This window comes from Anolis sagrei, chromosome 1 (genome assembly GCF_037176765.1).
Source record: "Anolis sagrei isolate rAnoSag1 chromosome 1, rAnoSag1.mat, whole genome shotgun sequence".
NCBI classification, from domain to species: domain Eukaryota; kingdom Metazoa; phylum Chordata; class Lepidosauria; order Squamata; family Dactyloidae; genus Anolis; species Anolis sagrei.
The window spans coordinates 228,772,140-228,800,014 of NC_090021.1; the positions used below are offsets into that span (position 1 = coordinate 228,772,140).

The window sequence follows — 27,875 nt, forward strand, 5'->3', positions numbered from 1 at the left end:
TCAAAAATTGAACTAATGAGGGCTCAGTTGTTACCAGGGGAAGCAGCAACTTCTGGCCTTGAGTCAACCATATCATTCTTCTTAAATTGCCCAGTGTTCGGCTACTTCTCCAGACAATCCATGCATAACGTTTACTTTCCAAGACTGTGGCAAATGGGCAGCGCTTCCTCTTATTGGGCATTGCCTCCTGTCCTCAAAGTTATTCATTACCAGGATATCTCATATCCAATTCACCCATCTGCAAATAAATTACTGGAATTGGGGCAATGGGGCTCTGGCATCAACTTTTGTATTACTGTTACCAGGAGCTGGGAAAAGTGTTTTTTTTTTTCCCTTGGGAAATTCCAGTAGTACAATAAAGAAACTTTTCTCAGCTCTGTACATATTGTTAAAGTTGTTACTTGCCAAGGGTGTTGCCTGGCTTGCTTTTGTAGCATATTCTCATGAGTACAGGTATTTTTCTTAACAGTTATTGATATTTCACTGCAACACACATTGCACTAGTCTAAATCAGGACACTTCCTAGACCCCTCCACCAAAAAACCCCAGCAGATGAGGATGGGGGGGGGGGGGACATAGGAAATGACTTTAAAGCACTCCCTTGTCTTCTCCAGTCTGAATGTAGACACACTACCTTTGGCCTCTTAGGTTTGGTTGTCTTATACTGCTGTTGCAAAATCAGCAAAACATGCAAAGCTGCTGCTATCACTTGAGTATAACAGGAAGAGCCAGCTGCGGAGACAGAAGCCTTTGAAGAGGAAAGACCAAAATGCCCCCGGCAGAAGCAGAAGAGACCCTGCTACTCATCCCGTGAGACTGTGCTGTGACCTTGACTTCAACTTGCCCGTGTCTAGCTCCTACTTAATCTGATTGCTTTCCTGTCCATCTATAGGAGGAGAGGCAGACCGGGGTGTGGAGGAGGAGTTATAATCAATGGAAGGGAAGGGAAGGGAAGGAACACAATAAGCAGACCAAGATGTACGTTTCCTTCTTTGCAGAAATCTTGGAAAGTACCAGGTAATGCCGCTGAAGCAAGCCAAGCAAGTATTGTATTTGGCTGGAATGGCAGGCACAAACAAACATGAGCAGGATTCCATCTACTAAACCAACTGTCAATCTATAAAAGGAAGTATACGAGCAGTTCTCAGCACACAGCCTCCCCTCTCCACAACACACACACACATACACACAGTCTAGGTCTGGATTAACGTTGCGAAATCAGCTTGGCTCAAGGTACATCAAAGCTGTAGGGCAGCAGGGAGTTGCTCATGGGAGCCCTAGGCTGTTTTTGTGCCCTTTGATTTCTCCAAACTCCTAGGATTATCCCTTTCTCTGACAAAAAGTGATTGTCTTCCCTGTTAAAAAATTTATTCCGTATCAAAATCATTGCATAAATTAGTATAAAAACTGATAATAAATAGAAGGAGCACAAGCGGCTAAATATATTTGGACCAAAAACAGTAACAGCGACCGCACTGTCTGTAGCCTCAAACAGTTCTTACTCTGTACATGAAGCAGGACATTGCGGACAAGCATACAGCTGCAGAGTTGCCTGTTCTGCTCCACAGTCACACAAGGAGGAGGATTCTTTTAAGTAGTTCAATTTTGCCAGGTTGTCTTTTGATCTGCTCACTCCACTACTGAGTCTGTTCAGGGACTTCCAAGTTGCCCATTCTTGGTTTGCCCCTGGAGAAAGACCCTCATGGGGGGGGGGAGCATACAATTGGGATTTCCTAGTATAGTTGCTCAGAGGGATTCTCTTGCTATTCTTGGGGGACGTTAAGAGGAGTGATGGTTCTCATGAAGCTTGTCCTTGATTTGAGTCTACTGGGAGGAGGCTGATAGCTATGCAGTGGATGGCTTTCACAGTGTTCAACCTTATTTCTCTCACAGTTGGCAGCAACTTCCCATCACACATTGGGGGCGGGGCAATGCCAGCTAGCTTGTAGAGTTTATCAACAGGTGTAGGTTTGAGACATCCTGTGATTATTCTGCATGCTTCGTTCAATGCTGTGTTCACCTGCTTTGTGTGGACAGACTTATGCCAAATTGTCCTCCCTGAAAGCTTTAAATAAGATGCAGGCATTGTCTGTTTACCATGAATAAAACAAAATACTAGTTTTCAAAACCACAAGTAGAGTTCTAGAGACTTTTGATCATCTGTGTGAAGTCTCCAGAGGATGTCAGAGGACAGAAAACATAGGAATGGGGAACCTTTGGTCCTCTAGATATTACCAGGAAAGGACAGCACATTTTGATTTAGCTTGAACCAATTTTGTTCCCCTGGTTGTAGGCTTAGTTAACAGAAGCCTAGAGGCTACGTGGCTTTTAACACTCTAGGCACTCTAGGAATATGGTTTTTGACACTATAGGCACTGTTTAGTGTAGTACTGTGTTGTATTGTTATTATGATTTTTTATTTTCATAAGGTGGTTGGGTTTTAAATGCTTTTTATTAAGTTATGTCTGTGTTTATATGTGTGTGTGTGTATAATTAGTCGGTGACCAGTACCAAAAACTGTATGTATGGACCTGTGGCATTGAATATTTGCCTTTTATGTTGTTAGCTGCTCCAAGTCCCATATTGAGAGATGGGGTGGGATATAAATAAAGTTGTTGTTGTTGTTGTTATTGTTGTTGTTGTTGTTGTATACAGTCACCAGACTACACAATGAGCATCCACACTAAGGGACTGAGAGAACACAGTTTCCCATTCAAACAAATATTTCAGATTTGGATAATCAAATCGGAAAGGAATAAAGAAAATTCTAGTCTTGCTTGACAAGGGTACTGGGATGGGTAGTGGACTGAGGAACAGCTCAGGGAACTGAGAACTGGGATTGTTTAGACCAGTATTTCTCAAACTATGCTCCTCCAGGTGTTTTGGACCTCAGCTCCCAGAAATTCCAGCTGTTAGGAGTTGTGGGAGATGATGCCTAAAACATCTGGAGGAGCACAATTTGAGAAACTCTGAAGAAGAAAGGCTTAAGAAATGACATGGTAGCCATGATTAAATATTTGAAAGTTTGTCACAGGGAAGATGAAGCATGCTTGCTTGCAACTCCAGAGATTAAGACAAAGAACAATGGATGCAACTGACAGGAAAACAGGTTCCACCTGAACATTAGGAAGAACTATGGTGGAGTCTCTTCTCTGGAAGTTTTTAAATTAGGTTGGATGAATATCGATCAGGAGTTATTTGATTATGTGTTTCTCCATGACAGAATGGGGTTAGACTGGATGGCCCTTGGAGTATCTTCCGACTCTATTGCTATGGAATGCCCTTCCCATGGAGGTAAGATCAGCCCCCTCGCTGATGGTGTTTCGAAGAAGATTAAAAACCTGGATGTTCGAACAGGCATTTGGTTAATTCGGTGCAATGAATGTGATGATTAAAGGATTGGTAATATGGACGACGAAACTGGATCACGATTTTAGTCAGGAGATGCATTGGATTGTTATTGATGTGCCAATATTGTGTATTATGTTTTTATTGTTTTAAATTGTATACTGTTGACGGTTGTATTTTGTATGTTGTATTTTGTTGTAAACCGCGTTGAGTCGCCAGCGAGGCTGAGAAACAGCGGTATACAAGTACAGTAAATAAATAAATAAATAAATAAATAAATAAAATATTGTTTTATGATTCTACGTCACTTTTGGCTTTTCTCACCTGCACAGCCAAAGGGTCCGAGGGATCCACAGCGACAGCACAGTTGGATCCAGTGTCAATAACAAGGTAGCTGTAGTTATTGGACAAAACAGGGATAGGCAGTATCTTCATCCCTAGAAAGACAAAAGGGGACTGAAGACATCAGAAAAGTAAACACAGCAAACACCAACAGTTGTTACAGGATTTCTTTCAATAATATTTTGTTAAGTGTTTTTGAATATTTAGAAAGATAAATACATAAAAGTCAGAGTAAAAATGTTTAAGACCGGAGATGAAACAGGTGTAACTCTCCATATGTTCTTAGATTTCGACTATTAGCCCATATTATCAGTGGTAAGAAATTATTGGAGCTGCAGTCCAGTTTCACTGAATTCCATCTTGAGGGAAGGGTGATATATAAATAAAACAAATTAATAAACAACATCTGGGGGCCCCAACATTGTAGTTGGCATGCCAGCTATAGAAGAAGGCAGAATATCAAAATATTCAGATATATTACAGTTTCAGTACATAATATACACCCTTATATTATTCATTCAGAAATCCGATAGATACAAATTAAAGCAGAGAGGCTTCTTTAATTCATTAAATGTATGTTGGACTTCGCTGTCACTCAGACTAAATGTGTCTTCCCATTCTCTTTAGATACAGTCAGCCTTCTAGTTTCACAGGCGTTAGGGATGCAGGCAGGCAGGGTGCCTGGGCCAGGCCACATGCACGTTCCCTCACTCACTCATTCACTTGCTCAGGTGTGTGGGGTATGGGGAGGAAAGGGGTGGAACTGGGGAGCAGGAGGACAGATGGCAGGTAATGTGTGGGTCTCTAGTGTGGACGAAGGGAGTATTATTGCTGAAAGAGCAGCTGTCACAACTCCTTCCCATTGCCACTGCTACCCTGGCTCTCTCCCCATCCTCTCCACCACAATGATGATGATAACAACAACAACACTTTATTTATATTCTGCCCTTCTCCCCATGGGGACTCAGAGAGGATTACAGTGTAAACAGATACCGGCAAACATTCTGTGCCTCGTTACAATTCAACGAGACACATAAACACAAAACAAAGGCAGAGGCTTCTCCTTTCCTTTCTGGCTTTGGAGGCAGTGCTCATCTCTGGCTCTGGGGGAAGTGCTGCTCTCCATTTTCAAGCTAAGGAGCCTGTGTTATCACCTCCTGGTCATGTGACCGGCATGACTACTTGGAGCGTCTTATGCCTTTCCTGCCAAAGCAGTGCCTATGTATCTACTCACATTTGCATATTTTTGAACTGCTAGGTTGGCAAGAGCTAGGCTAACAGCGGGAGCTCACCCCAACCTGGGGATTTGAACTGCCAACCTTCAGGTCAGCAGTTCAGCAGCACAAGGGTTTAACCCATGGCGCCAACATGGCCCAAGCCATCCCACCCCCTTCCTTTACTCAGACACTAATGTACCACATGCTCTCCCTCCTGATGCTCCTCTGTCCCATCCCATTTTTCCCTGCCCAGACCCTGCAGGCTAAACATATCCAGAAGTTAAACCAACAAATGTAGAAGGATGATTGTGAAGTGCATCAACTCATGCACTCTCTTTGCAATATTTTGACTATAGGTACATCCACGCTGTAGAGTTAAAGCAGTTTCACACCAATTTAAATACCGTTGTGTAATGCTATGGAATCATGGGAGTTGTAGTTTGGTGAGGTACCAGCATTTTTAAACAGAAAAAGCCAAGGACCTTGTAAAGCTACAACTCCCCTCATTCCATAGCATGGAGCCCAAGCGGTCAAACTGCATTAATTCTACAGTGTAAATTCACCCTATGAGAGAGTTTTTCAGATCTGAAAAATATTTACAACAATAGCTTGAAAAGATTCTTTGAATTTCAAAGCCTTCTCAAAGTTTCTTATAGAAGACTACATACAGCAATAGCCTGTATTTTTCTAATTGCTCAATATTTGAATAACTTTACAGGGAAAGTGGCATAATCCATATCCCAGACAAAAACAGAAGCGGAGATCATGGGTTAGAGCCTTAGAACTTCTTCTGTTTTTAAAGAAACCACAATGTAAAATAAATGGAAGTACAGACACAGAACAATAGTTATGCAACGAGGGAAGGACACTGTTCAAAGCAGCAAACATTCTTGACTTTTAGTGTGTGTATGTGTGTGCGCGCTAATAAACAAGCTCTGAGACGTTTCTGTGTCAAACAATAGCAACAACAAGGGAAAAAAAGCTGGAAGAAACTTGGCTACAGCTGAGTGTGCATGCACACACATACACGCTTGACCGCTACAAGTTCAGCCGATCCCAAAGATCAAATCTGTAAAGACTGAAACTTGTTTGTCTTTTTGCAAGAAGTTAGAACAGTGCAGAGCAATAATTTTGCACATGTTGGAACAGACAAGCTAAGCACAACACGGGAAGGCTTTAAGTCTGTATAGTAGGTATACAGTATTCATCTTGAGTCTTCAATGTCTGGAAGTTTTTAATTTTTTTGGGGGGGGGGGGAGGAGTAACATCTCAGGACACTGATTTCCATATCAGCATCAATGTTTTCCAGTATATGCAACCTTATATGTTTCCTCGAGGTTCAATCAGAAGGAATACTCAGGCAAAATGTCTCTAGATAATGCAGTGTATATAATTACCAGTGATGCAGTTAAGAAAAAGTCAAGTACTCACCATTGAACACTGCAGGCTGGGGAAGGGAATGCCCATGGGGGTATCGCTCCCGTGCTTTCTTTACTTGCCGCTTGTAGAACAGGTAACCCAGCCGGGTATGGGCATACAGATTGTACCTGAGGAACAGGAGGGAGAGGCAAACATACAGGTGTGTCAGAACACTTTATGATTTATGAACCAAGTCTTCTGTATACTGGTGCACAGCATTCCTTTGACCGCCATGACATTTCACCAAACCATTACCTATAATCCCGAAGGTTTTTTTTATAAAGCCAGGATAAATGTGTTGATGACTGTGGTAAGGATCAGGAGTCTGGGAATCTAGCCTAAAATGTGCCTACCGCAATGCTTGGCAGACTGGAAAATGTGCTTTTTTGGACTAAACCTCCCAGAATCCCACAACCAGCACAGCTGCAGTCTGAAAAAGGAACATGTCCAAGCTTAGGAACTTGATTATCCAGCACACTGTTAGTGTGATTTTACATTAATGGCTCATATGCATTACACAACTCTCTTCTGGAGACAATGACAAACTTTTTATTTCAAGGCATGAAGATTACTGCAGACGCGACTGCCGCCAGGAAATCAGAAAACGTTTACTTCTTGGGAGGAGAGCAATGACCAATCTCAATAAAATAGTGAAGAGGAGGGACATCACACTGGCAACGAAAATCCACATAGTTAAAGCAATGGTATTCCCCGTAGTAACCTATGGATGTGAGAGCTGGACCATAAGGAAGGATGAGCGAAGGAAGACAGACGCTTCTGAACTGCTCTCAAGCCAGGTGTCCTCCATTCTGTATATTTGTATTTCATTTTTTCTTCCTAAGTAGAGTATCTTGCATTTGTCCCTGTTGAACTTTATTTTGTTAGTTTTGGCCCATCTCTAGTCTGTTAAGATCTCTCTAGTCTATTAAGATACTGGAACACTGATTGCATTTTGATGCCTTGGCTCACATTAAACTCCAAATCCATTTTTGGACACTTGGCTGTTGATTCACAAACCATTCCAGTAAAAAGTTCCAACCATACAATGCTTCCCTTTGTGAGAGAAACAGAAATGAATTCATAATTGGTCCTTACTCTCTATTGTCCCAAATTCTCTGATTCCTGGCAATTCCTCCACAAATGTTTCATAAGTTCTAGGGGTTCTTTCTCAACCAGGGAAAAACCTGAAATCAAGACATGGCAAGATGCAACTAAAGAACATGACTATGATACAAGAGCAGAGCTCAAGAGAGAAATGAAATCAGAGAGTACCGTGGGATAAAAGCAGGAAAAGAGAGATTATCTTGTTGACGTGGACATGGAAGCTCTATTAAATTTCATTCGTTCTAATTATCATTCGATTCCTGGAATAGATTTTCCAGCCGCATGATGGGGGTCAGCTTGTCTCTGCCTTAGTAAGGCTGTGCACCCACCCTTCCCATCGACAACAGAGAAAGTTGAGCTCCATGCATTGCAGGGTCTGCATTTCCTGCCATGCCACCTGGGAAACCAGCAAAGGGCATGCAGGCTGAGCTGTCACCCTCCCCACAGTCTTCTGGCTGCTTATTACAGGCTTTAAACCTTGAGGAATGTTACACGAAAAGCAGGTTGAAAGCTGGCCAGTTCCCTCTCAGAGCAGTTTCCTGGAAGACAGATCATCCTCCAAGCTGTGTGTACAGGAACTTCCTCTGGCAAACCTTCATTATGAACACTCATCATTAGATACTTAGCATGTGATGTGGGCTACTGTTGAGATTAATTTTAAGCAAAGCACGCACCGGGGGGGGGGGGGGGGGAGCACTGAGATTCACCCAGCCCTTCAAGGTTGTTGGACTGCAGAAGATCCTCCATCTAAAAGCTTGGAGCAAAAAAAAAATGGATTTGTTTTAAATTGTTGCAAGCCCCCTTGTGCTCTCTTCTGGGAGAAAGGTAGGGGATAATTTTAAAAATTAAAAAGAATGGATTCACCACCCCACTAACACAAAAACTACCAGTCACCAAGGGGATGGCAGAAAAATAAATAAGGCATTGGCAGACAGAAGAGACAAAATCAATAGGAGCATGCATTCTAGAGCCCATTCACACTATGCAGTTATAGCACTGTGCCATGATTTCATTCCATGGAATCACTGGCTTTACTGTCATTACATTCACCAGGTATCCCTGTCCAAACTACAAATCTTATCATTATGCCTACAAGTTTTGCATTTCTGTTGCTACTCAGAAATACAACCTACTCATTCATAGCTATAAAGAGTGATTATTAGCTTAGGAATTGTTTTTGATATCACAAATTCTGCTCCCAGTCCAGTAAAAAAAAAAAAAGTGTTGGCCGCCACAATCAACCAGCAGCTCTCTTCAGCTTCAACAGCCTAACATAGAAAATGGGAAGGAGTCAACTGGCCCTTGCTGACCTTTTCCTGCAGGGTCACCCGGAGATCTATCAGTAGAGCATAACCTACTTTCTGACCTCCCCTGGTGTACAGCTCATTCACTGAGACAGAAAGGGTACCAAAGAAAAGTCCAGTGTGTGCCAATAACTGAGTCTGCAAAGGCACAAAAAGCCGTACAACAATGCTGTCTTGTGTGATGAAAAATATCCTTCATACTGCTATTAATGACAACAGTATTGATCTCTCGGCCACTCACTGTGACACATTTCTAAGCACTCCAGGAACAAACATGCTCATTATCTGTGCTGATCTATTGACACGGCAGAATTAACACACATTATTCCCAGAGCCTCTTCCACTTGCTGCTATTGTCTGGGTGAGCTTCAGTTATTAAAGTCTTAGGATGTGAATGCAGAATTTAGAGAGGACACAATCAAACAGCTGCTTGCACATAATACCAGGGCAGCCATGCTGAGCACAAGATTAATTTCAAAACCTGTACCATGGTAATAGCTTTATTAGGTCAACCACAGAAACACAGAAATCTACCTTGAAGCTGTTAGGCCATTGTAGAAGAAAAGGGAGTTGAGCAATTATTCCCAACTACTGTGCAATTAAAAATGACCTCTTCTTATGGGCAGGGATTTGAGCTCCAATGAGTTACAAGTTTCACACAGAACTGGCTTTAGCTGCTTTGACTGACAGCATTATGTACTAAGGGTGGAATGAATATTTGCTGTCGGTCTTCCATATCTACAAGTTCTGCATCCAAGGATTCAACCAAACACAGCTAAAAAAAAATCGAAATAAATCCCCCCCCCCCCCCCCCCGATTTTTCCAAGCACTACTCCGGTTGAGACATTGTTGGGAGATAGCACCCTTCTCCATTTAATGTTATGTCTGTTTATAATGTGTGGTTTTATTTCCTGAAGGGTATGTCTGCTTTGGTTTGCAGTTTCTTTAGCTCTATGTACTTGAGGCAGTGGGAGGGGCTGCAGATCATGTGACTGTTGAGAATGTATTTTAAACAGAAGTCAGTGTTAGAAATTAAGTCAGCTTGAGTACAAAAGTCTGTTTTTCAGTCAGATGTCAGCGTAGGAAGTTAGCAAATGCTTGGTGCTTGAATTCTTTGAAAGTAGACTCTTATGTAATGGGAACTGTACAGAACAATATTGTTTTGAAAAGACTGTTCAAGAAAATAAGATACAAACTGAAACGTTTTGAAGTTTAACCTGACAAGAAATGTGCCTGTATCTTTAAATACATTAAGTAATGAGTAAAATAAACAAGTTATTTTTAAAGAAGTCTACTTGAATCTTTGTCTGATGAGAGTGTGGAATAGAAACAAGATATTTACGAGCCCAGTGATCATCCATTACTCAATAAACTAAAGGCATACCTCCATATCTCTGCTACCCAATAGGTTATGATCCTAACAGGCCATAATCCCCAACAACTTGTGATCCTGTCATCTTTATCCCAATAGACATAGCTTCCTGCCATTTCATAGATCCTTGAACACTCTCAGGCACTCATTTAAGTTGTTCCCCGTTTCTATGATTCTATAAGGAGATTCCATCTGAACATTAAGAACTTTCTGACTGTGAGAGCTGTTCAGCAGTGGAACTCTCTGCCCCGGAGCGTGGTGCCTCCTTCTTTGGAGGCTTTTAAACAGAGGCTGGATGGCCATCTGTCGGGGGTGCTTTGAATGCAATTCTCCTGTTTCTTAGCAGGGGGTTGGAGTGGATGGCCCATGAGGTCTTTTCCAACTCTATGATTCTATATAAGGTACATAATTGAAAAGGCCACTGTATATAATGGAACCTGACCATTCTCATATTTTGGCATCCACAAGGGATCCTGAAACCAAACCCCAGTGGATCCCGAGAGCCCACTGTATGTGTTTCACTGTTGACATAGGAAAAACCGATTGGGAATAATTCCACAGCGGTAAGAACCAATGGTATTCCCTGTAGTAACCTATGGATATGAGAGCTGGACCATAAGGAAGGCTGAGTGAAGGAAGATAGACGCTTTTGAACTGTGGTGCTGGAGGAAAATTCTGAGAAGTGCCTTGGACCGCAAGAAGATCCAACCAATCCATACTCCAGGAAGTAATGCCCGGCTGCTCACTGGAGGGAAGGATATGAGAGGCAAAGATGAAGTACTTTGGCCAAATAATGAGAAGACAGGAAAGCTTAGAAAAGACAATGATGCTGGGGGAAATGGAAGGAAAAAGGAAGAGGGGCCAACCAAGGGCAAGATGAATGGATGGTATCCTTGAAGTGACTGGCTTGACTGTGAAAGAACTGGGGGTGGCCACGACCAACAGTGAACTCTGGCATGGGAAGGTCCATGAGGTCACAAAGAGTTGGAAGCGACTGAACGAATAAACAACAACAAAGAACCATGTGCAGTTTTTGCCCAACATTCATAGATCCTGAAGTGTTTCAGGAAATTATTCTGGGCAGAAATACGCAGAAGAAGAAAAAAAATATGGAAATGATTCATCCTTGCTTGTGAGGACAAAAAAGTCACAGATTTACATCCTTATGTAACTCTATATTGGGAACATGATAGGAAGAGCATGCCTCCAGTTATTTTACAGCATCGGTCGGAAGCTCTTAACATCACTCATTACAGTATTCCGCTGGAGCATTTTCCCAGGTAGAGGATGCTCTGAATGCATCTGCACTGTAGAACTGATGCAGCTTGACACCGCTTTAACTCCCACAGCTCAATGCTATGGATTTGTCAGAGATGTAGTTTTAAAATGACTGTAGAATTCTCTGCCAAAAAGTGCTAGGATCCTAGATTCCACAGCACTGAGCCACAGCAGTTTAAATGATCTCAAGGTGCATTAATTATATTATATTATATTATATATTTATTTAAGGTATTTATATCCGCCCTTCTCACCCAGCTTGGGACTCGGGGCAGATTACTATGTACATACGTGGCAAACATTCAATGCCATAGACACACAACATATATAGACAGACACACAGAGGCTATTTAACATTCCAGCTTTTTCATGAGGGTATTCTGGCTACCAGGGGAGCTGTCGCTTCACCGTCCATTTGTGACACTGATGAAGTACTTCCTCATTCTTTGCATGCTTGCTGGAGATTTTTTATGGCGTCATAAATTAGCCTCCCCGCATAAGTGCTACCTAAATTTCTTACTTGACAGATGCAACTGTCTTTCAAAGGTCGACAGCAAGCTACACAAATTGGTCGGAAGCACACTATGACCCGGACTGGCTTTGAGCTCATAACCTTTCGGTCAGTAGTGCTCTTAATGCAGCTGATTCCCAACCAGCTGCGCCACAGTCCCGGTACAGTATATATACCCTCTGAGCTGGTGATTGTCAAAGAAGTAGCTGTTTTAAGTCTCTCACAGCATAAAAAGGAGGGAAGGAATGGGATAGCACCCATTATTTTAGTGGGTATAAATCCAAACACTCAGTACTACATCAATCATAAAGATGCTGCCACATTCGTTGTTTCTCCTTCTTTGTTCCTCCTTTTTATTGATTTAGGATGGCAGCACAGACATGTTTAAAAAACGAGGACTCATCCTCTAGCATAAAAAAGTCCTGAGCAGATGGTAGAAATTAAGGCCAGATTGTTGTAGAGGATGTAGCAGGAAACGTTCACAAGGGAGGCATAAATCTTACTGGATTATTAATCCAGTGCCTTATTTTATATCCTTGATGACAGCCAGGCATGTGCCCTTAATCACAATTTCCTCCACCCTGTCCCTGCAATCACAATGCCAAATACACAAGCAACTCAATGCACACTACTACAACAAACATCATCAAGAAGACAAATGGAGGGAAAATGTGTGGAGATGTGCATGGAACAGGATTGCTTGAACAAGTACAAATATATCTCAATCGGCAAACTGTATCTGTTCCAATTCAATTTTCTTCTAACAGAAAATATAGTACCAGAGAAAGAAACAATATGGAAAGAATAGCGATAGGTTCCTACATCAGAACAATGGAGAGCTGTTCAACATGTTACAGCAAACTTTTAATTTAAAAAAATAGAGAAAATAACTAGGTCAGCTAAGACTTGTATAAATAAGTAAAAAGATTTTATTCTTCGAGAGACCAATTGAAGGCTTTGTCCAAAAGGTTTTAAAAGGTTAATTAGTTTCCTTTATTTCACAAGCACTCATTATTCTTCTTATTTCCAGCTTGGTGGACAAACTTATAGATATACAGTAGAGTCTCGCTTATCCAACCTTTGCTCATCTAATGTTCTGTATTATCCAATGCGGTCCGCCACCCACCCGGATCCATAGGTGTTTCAATACAATGCAATGTTTTGGTGCTAAATTTGTAAATACAGTAATTATGACATAAAGTTACCGTGTATTGAACTGCTTTTCCTGTCGATTTGTTGTAAAACATGATGTTTTGGTGCTTAATTTGTAAAATCATAATGTAATTTGACATTTAATAGGCTTTTCCTTAATCCCTCCTTATTATCCAACATTTTCGCTTATCCTGTGTTCCCATTTATGTTGGACAAACGAGACTCTACTGAATGTTTCCTATTTACATGTTGGGTGTACTCAGTGAAGTAGACCAGCCTGATTTTTTTTTTCTTTTTCTCTGTTTTGCTGTTCACACATGTTCGTATAAGTCAGCTGCTATGACCCTACCTGTTGTAAACAGACTCACAAAGTATGTTGGTTATCCGGAAAGTGAGGTTACAAGATTTTTTAAAAATACACAGAATGAATATATTTTAATAAAACTTACATGGGTTGTAGCATAGGTATTACATTATTTTTCCACGTAATCACCATTCAGTTCAATACTTTTTGTCATCTGTCGGGATGTGTTTTCGATGCCTGTGTCATAGAAGTTTCCTTCCGCCTTTTTCATCCAGTTCGTCACTTTGATTTTCACCTTCTCCTAATCATTGGAAAAGTGTTTTCCACCAAGGTATTCCTTCAATTTAGTGAACAGATGATAGTCACTAGGTGTGAGATCGGGGCTGTGAGAGGGGTAGCTTCAAACATCTCAACCATATGAAGTCAACAACTCTTGTGTTGAATGAGTGGTATGCGGACACACATTGTCATTAAGGAGACGGAGCCCCCGGTGGCACAGTGGGTAAAACCCCTGTGCCGGCAGGACTTAAGACCGACAGGTTGCAGGTTCAAATCCGGGGAGAGGCGGATAAGCTCCCTCTATCAGCTCCAGCTCCTCATGCAGGGAGATGAGAGAAGCCTCCCACAAAGATGATAAAAACATCAAATCATCTGGGTGTCCCCTGGGCAACGTCCTTGCAGACGGCCAATTCTCTCACACCAGAAGCGACTTGCAGTTTCTCAAGTCGCTCCTGACACGACAAAAAAAATATTAAGGAGACAGACTCCCGCCATCAGCATCCTATGACGTTTATTTTGGATGGCTCTGCGAAGTTTCCTCATGGTCTCACAATATATTCCGTACCCATTTTGTCACATGTTGTCTTGACCTTACGTTCTCTCCATAAACTGAAACAATTTTGCAATAAATCGCAGCTGTATTCACACCCTTAGCCTTTAGGTAGCGTATTACAGGGTGAACTTCACACTTGGAGGGAAACAAATGATGATGCTCATCTCTAACCTTCACCACAACACCAGTTGATGAGCTACTGACGACTGGCAGTACTCGTTCGCTTCTGTTGGCTTCCCACTACAGGGCAGTGATACCAACTTCCCTTGCAAAATTTCCCCATGAGAGCTATGTGCCTTGTAACCTTACTTTCTGGATAACCATCGTAGAATCAACTAGAATAAAATCCCACTCTTCCTCCAGTTCAAGCTTTGTTGCATCCTTTTCTGTAGATTCACTGGTGCAACCTGATACTGAAACTTTATGTAATCTCAGCCTTCCTTCACTACTTTCCCAGTGCTGACAATGCTTTAAAAAAATCCAGCTAGGCAGAGAACAAGGAAGAAAAAAGGTGTGGATCAGCATAAAAATACTATTTAAAAAGAATTTCATTGTCAAAGGGGTTTGTTAACTGAGGTGTGTATTGTTTACATGCCTTCAGGTCTCTTGCCAACTTTGGAATTTCATAAGGTTTTCTTAGGTAAGAAATGCTCAGGTGTGGTTTTGCCAGTTCCTTCACTGAAATGTACCCCACAGAACCTGGTATTTGTTGTTGGGTCTCACATCCAAATACCAACAAGAGCTGACCCTGCTTAGCTTCCAAGAACAGGTGAGATCTGGTGCTGTTAGGGGAGTGGTTCTCAACCTGTGGGTCCCCGGGTGTTTTGGCCTACAACTCCCAGAAATCCCAACCAGTTTACCAGCTGTTAGGATTTCTCGGAGTTGAAGGCCAAACATCTGGGGACCCACAGGATGGGAACCACTGTTTTAGAGTATTTACTATGCTTGTACAAAAATCTCATCATCAAAGGGAACAAAGAGTAGTAACCAGAGAAAAGTCCTGATCAGGTCAGCAACAGTCAACTGGGTAATCCTCATAACAGGTTTTGCCAGCTATTGATGCTCTCGGTGGAACGTTTTGAAACTGGTCTTACAGAATAATCCTTTTCTAAACTTGGATTTATAAAAACCAAATATGGTTGATGAGCAAAGCCTTTCATGTCTGCTAATTATAGTCTGGTGTTTGATTTTTTAGTAGAATCTGGCTTGGAGATCCTGTATGCTGAAGTCCAAAACATCTAAAAGGCCAACATTTCTTCCATCCCTGCAATACAAGATCACCAGAGCTGGAGAAAACATGTCAGATTTCTAGGACTTCAAGCAAAGAGCAATGGTACAATCCAAGATATCAAACCAAAGTTTTGGGAACTCAAGTATTCTGTCACTGTGACTTTACGAATTTTCACCTAAGCATGACTGAACCAACAACAGTGCAATCATTAAGTCCTCACTTCAACTTGGGGAAAAATCCATATTTCCTCACATTGCAGATATAATTTTAAAAAGGTACCATTTTCACACAAGTCTTGGAAGAATTGCTTTTTCAGATGATAGCTCTCAATGTCCATGTTGGATAAGTGTTCTGCTATTCAAACAAGCCTCTTCAAGCTGTGCTGCACATAGTGCTTCTAATCACATACCATTCTTAGCCAGCTCTTCCAATGGCTACCAATCTTTATGAAGCATGGGCAGAGCAAAGCCACTTATTCAATGTCCTGTTGAAATTGCACAGATAGAATGGAAGAGGGGAGGGACAGAAATACAATTTCAGATGGGTCGCCAAAGACCATCAGAAAACACATATTTCTGATGGTGTTAGGAACCCCTTTGGCAGAGAAGGCTGAAGATCTCCTGCCTGTCCTTCTCTTCCTTTTGGAAACAGATGGTGAATCCTCCCACCAAAAGCCCTTCTCCTGCTGTGATGGTAGATGAATCCCAGCAACTACAACTCCCAAATGTCAAGGTCTATTTTCCCCAAACTCCAAAAATGTTCATATTTGGGCATATTGTATTTGTGCCAAGTTTGGTCTAAATCATTGTTTGGTTCCACAGTGCTCTCTGGATGTAGGTGAACTACAACTCCAAAACTCAAGGTCATTGCCCACCAAACCCTTCCAGTATTTTCTGTTGATCATGAGAGTTGTGTGTGCCAAGTTTGGTTCAATTCCATCGTTGGTGGAGTTCAGAACGTTCTTTGATTGTTGGAGAACTATAAATCCCAGCAACTACAACTCCTCAATGACAAAATCAACCCACCCCCACCCCCACCCCCCAAATGCCACCAGTATTCAAATTTGGGTGTATCAGGTATTTGTGCCAAATTTGGTCCAGTGAATGAAAATACATCCTGCGTATCAAATATTTACATTACAGTTCATAACAGTAGCAAAATTACATTTATGAAGTAGCTAGGAAAATAATTTTATGTTTGGGGGTCACCACAACATGAGGAACTGTATTAAGGGGTCGCGGCATTAGGAAGGTTGAGAAACACTGCTCTAAGGCAGTCAGCCTTTTAACTATCTTGGTCATCCTCCTATATACATGTTTCTCAGCTTGTCAATACTCTTCTTGAATTGCGGTACCCAGAACCAGACATAGTATTCCTGGTGTTGTCGGACAATATAAGAAAAGAATGGCATTTTTTTTCAAATTTTTCAAATTCAACTCTTTTGCTTCTCAGAAAGTAAAATGTGAAATATATCACGTCATCTTATGATTGCCCTCCCAGGGACTACAGGACTGCATTTATGTGCGACTTATGCATGCCACCAGTATAAAGCTTTAGGGTCAAAAGGGTGAGAACACTAGATGGTATTGATAATGCTGCTACAGTCCTTATGTAGCATTAAACCATTGTCTATAATAATAGCTCTCAAGGACACAGTAGTCTTTATTTTCAATTTCATATAGTTAAATAGGAACTAGTTTTACAACTATGCAAAGTTTCTTCTGACGTTTCCTCCCCCATCTGTATATCTGGATAGCTGACTCTCAAAGAGGAGTTCCTAGAAATGACGGACTTTTTTCAAAAAGCAATATGGGCAAGGGAAGTGGAATTTAATAGGACATGCCACATGCAGGTGGGAAGCTAGCTAAAACAAGAAGCCTGGACAAAATCAAAAGCAAATTCCTTTGTAGTCCGAGAATTAAAGGTCTCTCTCTGGAGAGATCAGACTTTCCTGCTGCTAAACTCAAAGCGGCTTACCCACATAAAATAACGCAAGAGGAATAATGCAACATCCAAGAACTGGCAGCACTACTCAGCCCCACAAAGTCTGCTCTGTGTGACGAAATTTGATGGCCTCACTCAAAATCTTGATCAGATAACACTGTCACATGGGATGCACCACAACAATGGAAAGTCTGAACGAACATGCATTTCTTCTGCTTTATTGTGCTGCGCTGAGCCACAACATTCCAAACAACACCGCACAGGAATATCGCCAGCAGACTGAAATGTTATTTGATTCGAAAGGTGATTATTGTTGAGTTGTTGTAAGATTTTCAGGCTGTCTGGCCATGTTCCAGAAGCATTCTCTCCTGACATTTCACCTGCATCTATGGCAGGCATCTTCAGAGGTTGTGAGACCTCAGAACTTCTGAGGATGCCTGCCATAGATGCAGGCAAAACATCAGGAGAGAATGCTTCTGGAAGATGGCCAGACAGCCTGAAAAACTTAGAACAACCCAGTGATTCCAGCCAGGGAAGCCTTCAACAATACAGTGATTATTGTTGTTATTCTTTCTCCACGGACTGACTGTGTGCATGGCATACATGCATTGTGAACACACAGATTTGCATCAAAGACTCACCCTTCTCTTTACTAACTTAATGCAAGATGGGTCCAAAGGGGCAAAGTCCCTTTGTCTTAAGCCTTTGAACACACCAGCTTTAAATAAGATTCCAGCACTTTGGAAGGAAACTATCAGGAAACTAGTTATGTACTTTGGCAGCAGGATGAAACAAACAGAAAGAAAGAGATTTGGGTTGCTGTGAGTTTTCCAGGCTGTGGCTGTACGGTCATGTTCCAGAAGCATTCCTTCCTGACGTTTCACCCACATCTATGGCATGCCTCCTCAGGGGTTGTGAGGTTTGTTGGAAACGAGGCAAGTGGGGGTTTATATATCTGTGAAACGTCCAGAGGGGGAGAAAGAACTCTTGTCTGTTTGAGGCAAGTGTTAATGTTGCAATTGGCCACCTTGATTAACAATGAATAGCCTTGCAGCTTCCAAGCTTGGCTGCTTCCTGCCTGGAGGAATCCTTTGTTGGGAGGGGATAGCTGGCCCTGATTGTTTCTTGTTTGGAATTCCCGTTCTTTATTTACTGTCCTGATTTTATAGGGGTTTTTTAAATACTGGTAGCTAGATTTTCTGTTCATTTTTGTTTGTTTAAGAAAAGATAAGCTGGTGGCTAGAAAAGTCCAATCAGTGTGCAGTTTTATCGCAGTTTCATCACAGTTTCACCACAGAAACTTCGTTTTTACTTGAAGGGCTTTTAAGTGGTGGCATTCTAGTGACACAATGATCTCTGATTTTTCAGTGTTACCCATTGCATAAAGAGCCTCATGGACAGAAATGTCTGCATGCTGCAAACAGCCCCTGCTACCAAAAAGGAGAATGAAAACAGCCATGAGGTTAAGCTAACACTCTTATTCCCACTCTTCCTCTTTTCACTGTTTAAGAACAATACTGGCTTTGAAAAATTAGTAATTATAGTATTAAAAGTATGCCCGGGGTGAGGGGTACACTTTTAATTTTTGCAACTTGTTTCAAAAGTGGGGCTGCCTTTCCTGTCAACTTCTGGAGTGGTAATTCGCATTCCTTTAACCGGCAAAAGGATGCTCTTGGGAATCTGGAGAGATCCAGGATTGCAAATATACCTTCTGTAGCCATATGTTTACTGAGCTAACCCCTGGCACATTGTCTTGCTTATGAACAACCATGCATTACACCGCCTACATAAAGAATACTGGCCCACCACATGTTTGACACCCAGAAACTCCATTCAGCAAAGCCAACAGCATGAGCATGTGAGAGTTGTAGTCTGAAACATCTACAAGGCACTAAGGCAGTGGTTCTCAACCTGTGGGTCCCCAGGTGTTTTAGCTACAACTTCCAGAAATCCCAGCCAGTTTACCAGCGGTTAGGATTTCTGGAGTTGAAGGACAAAACATCTGGAGAACCACTGCACCAAGGTTTTCCTTCCTTGTTATATTGGTAGGATTGAGGCTCCCTTGTTCCCTGATCCTGAAAGCGGGAAAAGGGATAAATATCTGGACTAGTATTCAAGGCATTTGGGAAGTGGTTGGCATGAAAACAAAGCCTTGTCTCCTGCGCATCAGATAGATAGTGGCTGGGCGTCAGCCATCCACTATCTTCCTCAGACATTTTTGGAAATGAAAAAAGTCATCTGACTATCACCACTCAGAATCATGTATCCACACACCCTCATTTGCTCCTGAAAATTTCCAGAAATGTTCTATCTTTCTCCTTTTCATTAAGCCAGGGTGTGCTGATTTTTATCTAGCATCTTCAGACAGGAATCTGGACAGAGAATTGCCGAATCAAGTGCCGAACAGTGAAGATCATAGAATCACAGAGTTGGAAGAGATCTCACGGGCCATCTAGTCCAACCTCAGCCAAGAAGCAGGAAAATCGCATTCAAAGCACCCTCGACAGATGGTGTCAACAGATGTAATGTTCTAGCTAATAATAATAATACAAAATACTTTGTTCTGGCCTTGGTGCTATGTTTCCCAGAAAGAGCAAACTAGTAACTCATTTCTGGCCTCTTTCAAAAACAACTTCTGTTGTTCTGTGCTCTTCTTTATCTGTGAATAGAACGCTATGCTCTGAAAGGTCATATGTTCCACCTGATTAAGTCAATGAACACTTAAATGGATGAAATGAAGAGCCAGAACTCTAGGTATTTCAAAAGCTATTGAAAATAAAAGCCCTTCATTTGAAAGGTTGCTGAACAGCATTCTGCAAAATTGGGTCAAGAAAACACGGAGCTGAACTTAATTACATGTTAAATGTAATTACATGGCCATGAGTCTGAAACACATTGCATTTGCCAAGAGCAAAGTTCAGCTCCTCAAATTGCACAGACACGCACATTTACCAAATTGGTTGGGGAAACAACAAATAGGCCAGAGATGCCTGAAAACTGTTATCAAAGCACCCAGGATTGCAAGCTTGCCAAATGGCAATGCTGTGTGTACTCCGGCCCTGCCAAAGGCATGTTTCCTATGAACCTACAACACAATCTACCAAGTAAAGGAGGAAATATCACCACTGAGTCCCCGGTGGTGCAATGGGTCAAACCCTTGTGCCGGCAGGACTGATGACCAATAGGTCAGTGGTTCGAATCCAGGGAGAGCGGGTTGAGCTCCCTCTGTCAGCTCCAGCTCCCCGTGCAGGGACATAAGAGAAGCCTCCCACAAGGATGGTAAAAACATCCTGGCATCCCCTAGGCAACACCCTTGCAGATGACCAATTCTCTCACACCAGAAGCGACTTGCAGTTTTTCAAGCTACTCTTGACACACACACACAAACCCCTTTACCGTTCTGCTTTAGTGGAGGGATTGGGAGTATGGACTATTTGAAAGGAAGCCTTTCATTCAAAATCTCACCTCAGATATGAATTTGCTCTTTAACATGGAAGGGGGAGAGTGTGTCCTGAGCACAATGTACTCTTCCAGGGCCAAGAATGATACAGGCCTTGAACTTCTTGTCTCCACTGTCCTCTTGGACTAACAGCTTTGCACAAAGAGAAATTGCAACATCCTAAAGCTCACATCTCCATAATCAAAGCCAGGTGCAGTTTGGGTCGTGTATGATTGCTTACTTTTATTTTTTGACATTTTGCGCATACTTGAATTTGATGCTGTTTATATCGGATGCCATTCCCAGAGCTTCAGAGTTGACCTCCTAAAACTTAAGCCACCACTTTGAACTCTGGAATAAAACCCGAAGTCAATGGTACCTTGATTTACAGCATCCCCAAAAACTGATGATCAGGATACAGTGAAATGTTCTGAATACAAAGGAAATACAATACATATATCTCTCTCTCTTCACAAAGTTCAGGCTCTTCTTCAGCTTCTTCAGCCAAAACAGCACAAGGTAAAGGTTTTCCCCTGACATTAAGTCCTGTCGTGTCCGACTCTGGGGGGTTGGTGCTCATCTCCATTTCTAAGCCGAAGAGCCGGCATTGTCCGGAGACACCTCCAAGGTCAGATGGTCGGCATGACTGCATGGAGCGCCATTACACAATGGGACAATCAGCATTTTAAAAAAGAGAAACAATGAGACTTGGAAGAACCTAACAATCTGCAAAAGGGTGAAGCAAAGAACAAGAGCAGGAATGGCATGTAGTGGTTGGACCTTGAATATCAGTACTCAACACTCAAGATTTATTGCAGTGTTCTTATTCCACTGAACAACCGGGTGGAGGATCCCATTAGTAGATGCTTGTGATTTCCTCCTAGCAAAGGGCCTATTGTATCATAATAGGACTAAATTGTGTTTTATTTTAGTTATGAGAAAAAAAGATACAGAATGGGGACGCCTTTATGTGTGAAAAAGATCTTGGAGTCCTCATGGACAACAAGTTAAACATGAGCCAACAATGTCATGCAGCAGCTTAAAAAGCCAGTGGGATTTTAGTCTGCATAAATAAGAGTCCAGTGTCTAGATCCAGGGAAGTAATGCTACCCCTCTATTCTGCCTTGGTCAGACCACACCTGGAATACTGTGTCCAATTCTGGGCACCGCAATTGAAGAAAGATGTTGACAAGCTGGAATGTGTCCTGAGGAGGGCGACTAAAATGATCAAGAGTCTGGAGAACAAGTCCTATGAGGAGCGGTTTAATAGCTGGGCATGTTTAGCCTGCAGAAGAGAAGGCGGAGAGGAGGCATGATGAAGGCCATGTATAAATATGTGAGGGAAAGTCATGGGGAAGAGGGAGAAGGCTTGTTTTTTGCTGCCCTGAAGACTAGGATGCATAGCAATGGCTTCAAACTACAGGAAAGGAGATTCCACCTGAACACGAGGAAGAACTTCCTAACTGTGAGAGCTGTTCAGCAGTGGAACTCTCTGCCCCAGAGTGTGGTGGAGGCTCCTTCTTTGGAGGCTTTTAAACAGAGACTGGATGGGCATCTGTCAGGGGTGCTTTGAATGTGATTTTCCCGCTTCTTGGCAGGGTATTGGACTGGATGGCCCATGAGGTCTCTTCCAACTCTATGATTCTATAAGACTATAACACTTAAGATAGTATCAGGAAGTTCTTCCTCATGTTCAGGTGGAATCTCCTTTCCTGTAGTTTGAAGCCACTGTTCTGCATCCTAGTCACCAGGGCAGGAGAAAACAAACTTGCTTCCTCCTCCTTATAACTTCCCATCACCTCTTTATACTGGATGGTCCATGAGGTCTCTTCCATCTCTATGATTCTATAAGACTATAACACTTAAGATAGTATCAGAGCTTCACACAAGTAGAGTGCCAACTAGTTTCAACTCTGATCCAACACAGTGCGTTCTATGACCTTTGATGAAAGCATCTCTTCAGAGATGACACACAATTTGGATATGGAAAGGTACAAAGGATGGGAAAAGATTTCTTCAGCCTCAAGACAGCCCATGGTGGTATTCACTTTTCTTATTACTTAGAAGGAGTTGGCCCTTCAGAGGTTATTGGACTATAATGACAATTGACCGTGCCCTTCATATCTAATGGTGGTGTATGATGGGAGCTGTGATTCAATACTATCTGTGATCACAATTTGCTCAACTCTGGATTAAAATTATTTATTTATTTAGTGTTAGGAGCGACTTGAATAACTGCAAGTTGCTTCTGGTGTGAGAGAATTGGCTGTCTGCAAAGACATTGCCCAGGGGGCGCCCGGATGTTTTATCATCCTGTAGGAGGCTTCTCTCATGTCCCTGTATGAGAAGATGGAGCTGACAGATGGGAGCTCACCACGCTTCCTAGATTCGAACCGCCCACCTTTCAATCAACAGTCCTGCCAGCACGTGGGTTTAACCCATTGCACCAGGGTGGGCTCCTGGATTACAATGTCAAAGCTTGAATGGGAATACTTCAAACTACCATCTTCCTGATGTGAGAGTCTTTTAAAGAAACACTATGTAAAGAATACAAAAGAGGCATAGAGGAGCAAAGGAAAGCATGAAGGCCTATTATTAGAAAAAGGAAGCATCCTTTTCCTTACATTACCACAGCCATTTCCCATGTGGTTCATTTTGTAACCCTCCTCTCCAGATCATAGACTTCTCTTCCTGCCTAGTAAGAGCCTTTCCCTCTGCTGCTGTGCTTTCCTTTTCAATAGGGACAATACTTTGGTTAGAACCGTGCTTTCTAATCATCTATCTCTCCGTCTATAGACCATAAAAAGAGTGTATTTTCTCATCCCTCTCCAAACCCATTTAACAAATATGTATTCTACATGGCCAGAATTTCACACAAAAAGATGTTTATAAAACAATCCCCATATTGTTGTCAAACGCTTTCATGGCCAGAATCACTGGGTTGCTGTGAGTTTTCCGAGCTGTATGGCCATGTTCCAGAAGCATTCTCTTCTGACGTTTCACCCACATCTATGGCAGGCATCCTCAGAGGTTGTGGGGTTTGTTAGAAACTAGGCAAGTGAAGTTTATATATCTGTGGAATGTCCAGGGTGGGAGAAAGGACTCTTGTCTGCTGGAGGCAAGTGTGGATGTTGCAACTGGCCACCTTGATTAGCATTAAATGGCCTTGCAGCTTCAAAGCCTGGCTGATTCCTGTCTGGAGGAATCCTTTGCTGGGAGGTGTTAACTAGCCCTGATTGTTTCTTGTCTGGAATTCCCCTGTCTTCTGAGTGTTGTTCAGAAGCAGGGAGCTGGCAGGCTTTGAAGCTGCAAAGCCATTCAATGCTAATCAAGGTAGCCAATTGCAACATTCACACCGACCTCAAACAGACAAAAGTTCTTTCTCCCACCCAGGACCTTCCACAGATATATAAACCTCCCTTGCCCAGTTTCCAACAGACCTCACAACCTCTGAGGGTGCCTGTCAGAGATGTGGACAAAACATCAGGAGAAAATGCTTTGAAACATGGCCATATAGCCTGGAAAACTCACAGTAACACAATCCCCATATTCACAGGAGATACGTTCCCAAACTTTATGTGGATACATGAACCTGTACAAAAACAATGAACAATTACTTCCAATGGAATGAACTGAGAAGAAGGTGTAATAAATGAAACCATGGATAAGTGGAAGTGCATATATCAATTCTGAGGATATGGGGTTGTTCGGTATTTCTTAATTATTTAAAACAGCACATAAAAGAAATGCATACAGGATGGAAAACTTAGGCTTGAACTTAGGCTGAGTCCTTTTTGGGAGATGGTGGCAGGGTACAACTAAAGTTATTATTATTATTATTATTATTATTATTATTACTACTACTACTACTACTACTACTACTACTATGTAGTTTACCTGTCTGAATGTATCTTCCCCTATGAACCACCTCAGACATTAAGATCTTCTGGGGAGGCCCTGCTCTCGATCCCACCTTCTTCACAAGCATGTCTGGTGGGGATGAGAGACAGGTCCTTCTTAGTGGTGGCCTCTCGGATGTGGAACTCCCTTCCCAGTGACATTAGATCAGCCCTCTCCCTCCTAGCCTTCAGAAGGAGAGTAAAAACCTGGCTCTGGGACCAAGCCTTTGGAGAAGCAGTGCAATAATATAATATGATTGGAATATATGCGATGACTACGGAATGGCCTCAGACTACAATTTTTGGATGGCGTGATGTTAATATTTAATGTAATTTAATTTTTTTAAATATGTATTAATATTAATGCAATAGATTTTAAGCTTAATGTTTGTTAAGTGTTTAAGGCATTGAATAATTGCCATATGTAAACCGCCTTGAGTCCTCCTTGGAGTAAAGAAAGGCAGGGTATAAATAGGGTAAATCTATATAAATAAAAATGCAATGTTTGTTTGTGGGATTAACATAACTCAAAAAACACTGGGCGAATTGACACCAAATTTGGACACGATACACCTATCACGCCAATGAGTGACCATCACTCATAAAAACTCTGAAAAACACAGCAGAAGAGACTTAAAAGCCAAAAAACAAAAATTACATTACAACGCATGCGCGAAACCACATATAAATACGCAAACACATATACACAAATATATACACACACATAAACACACACAAAACACATATACCCAGACTGGGTCACAGCAACGCACGGCAGGGGACGACTAGTATTCAATGTAATTTTAAGAATTTTTATATGTATTAATGTTAATTCAATGGCTTTCATACTTAATGTTTTTTAGGTGTTTAAGGCATTGAATAATTGCCATATGTAAGCCGCTTTGGGTCCCCCTTAAAGAAAGACGGGGTATAAATAGGGTAAATAAATACATAAATAAATAAATACATAGATTCTTATTATTAAGACAGCAAAGGGTCTTAATAATAAAGAAAAAAGTTACTTTTTAAGTGACAACTCCCAGAAACCATGACCACTGGCCAAGGCCACGTTGATTGGGAAATGCTGGACGCTGTGGGCCAAAATAAGTAACTTTTCTGAGCTCTGCTCAGGTCCACCTAGTTCTGTGTTCTTTGTGGTAATGGTCTCAAACAACAGTCTTTTCCTGCTCTTCCTGGAAACATCTATTTCAAATACCAAATGAGGACCCCCTCCCAAAAAAAACAACAACTCCAAAATGCATATTTATCAAACTCTGTAGAGAACTGCAATGTGTTTGACTTATTCAGAGGGAACAACAAAGAGTTTTCTAGACAGCCCACACATGTACGTCAGATGTTGCCAGCAGCTGACTCTTCCAGGGAAATACAGCAGCAGCAGCTGGGACAACACAGCAATTGGTTGTGAAAAGTGTTAACACAACACAACAATAGGCTGCTTAAATGTGCTCGGAGCCAAACTTTGTAAATGTCTTGTAAATATTGTACAGTGCCGGTTAATATCAAGACCTAAATCCAGTGGCTGGTCCCAGTTCGAGGATTCTCCTTGAATCAATTTCTGAATGGATAGGCACAACTTTTGTCAATCCTGCTGCTTTAGTTGAGACTAACAACTGGATTCAGGACCAAGAGATTAGGGCAGCACACTTCACACATACTTGAATGGGTTTGCTTCTACTCTACGCCAACGTTACTTCTCTTACTAATAACCATTTCATAGAATCATAGAATCGTAGAGTTGGAAGAGACTTCGTGGGCCATCCAGTCCAACCCCCTGCCAAGAAGCAGGAGAATTGCATTCAAAGCACCCCCATCCAGCCTCTGTTTAAAAGCTTCCAAAGAAGGAGCCTCCACCACACTCCAGGGCAGAGAGTTCCACTGCTGAACGGCTCTCACAGTCAGGAAGTTCTTCCTAATGTTCAGATAGAATCTCAACTTCTCAACCTTACTGCTGTTTCCATCTGCTAGAAAAAGAATCACCATCATCTGGATACCAAGATAGATAAGCACCCCTCGTTAATTTTTTTAATATGTATTAATTTTAATGCAATGGATTTTAAGCTTAATGTTTGTTATGTGTTTAAGGCATTGAATAATTGCCATATGTAAGCTGCCTTGGAGTAAAGAAAGGTGGGGTATAAATAGGGTAAGTAAGTAAATAAATAAATACATAAATTATTATTATTAAGAGAGCAAAGGGTCTTAGAAGTATACCTACACATGCATTCATGCATGCACACATACTGCGATGCCGTATCTAAGCCAGGCCTGGGCAAACTTGGGCTCTCCAGGTGTTTTGGACTTCAACTCCCACCATTCCTAACAGCCTCAGGCCCCTTCCTTTCCTTCCAGGAAAGGGCTGAGGCTGTTAGGAATGGTGGGAGTTGTAGTCCAAAACACCTGGAAGGCCAAAGTTTGCCCAGGCCTGATCTACACTGTGGGATTAATGCAACCATTTGAACTGCCGAGCTCAATGCTCTGGAATCCTGGGAGTTGGCAGAGAAAACCTTGCAGAACTACAACTCCCATGAACCCAAGCCAGTTGAAAGTGGTGTCAGGCTGCATTCCTTACACAGCGTAGATGCCCCCTAAAATGGCAAAATAATAATAATCAAGGCTTGCTGAGACACTGGAATGCTCTCAAGTCATGGAGGCCGAATCCGCGGATACGGAGGGAGGAATCCGCGGATACGGGGGCCCGGCTGTATCAACACTACAAACCGTGGCCGGACCTATGTGACAACCCCCTCATCCATTCTCGTAGACAAGGGATGGGGGTCGTCACAAATCTATCACCCTGGTCACCCTTTTCTCCACGCTTTTCCTCCCACTAGAATAGAGCATCCATTCGTGGGATCCCAGAGTTGGAGGAGACCCTGCAGGAAGGAAGGAAGACCCAATGCAGGGTATAATAATAATGATGATGCAGGGAAGGAGCCGCCGCCGCAGACGACGACCCCTGGGCTCTCACCCGACGCGGAACAGCAGTGGGCCGGCCAAAGCCATGGGCAGCTGGAGCAGGCGCGGCGCGGCCCGGGCCTGGGAGGCGGCAACGGCGAGGGCCCGGTAGGACGAGGCGAGCAAGACGGCGAGCAAAGCCCCAATCCGCCGCAGAAGCCCCGCCAGCCAAGCCATGCTCTGCGCAGGGAGGAGGGAGCCAA

The 27,875-nt window shown here is 42.3% G+C and overlaps 1 protein-coding gene across 1 annotated transcript in view; it reads right to left on the reverse strand.

Moving 5' to 3' along the window:
- The window catches only part of LOC132773962 (probable hydrolase PNKD), a 41,099-nt gene extending 13,224 nt beyond the window's left edge, over nucleotides 1-27,875 (reverse strand). Inside the window, exons 1-3 of the mRNA XM_060773566.2 lie at nucleotides 27,686-27,875; nucleotides 6,339-6,454; nucleotides 3,673-3,785 (exon numbers count right to left, since the gene is read on the reverse strand). Coding sequence (XP_060629549.2) covers nucleotides 3,673-3,785; nucleotides 6,339-6,454; nucleotides 27,686-27,849 — 393 coding nt within the window. The 5' untranslated portion in view covers nucleotides 27,850-27,875. The remainder of the gene's footprint in view (nucleotides 1-3,672; nucleotides 3,786-6,338; nucleotides 6,455-27,685) is intronic.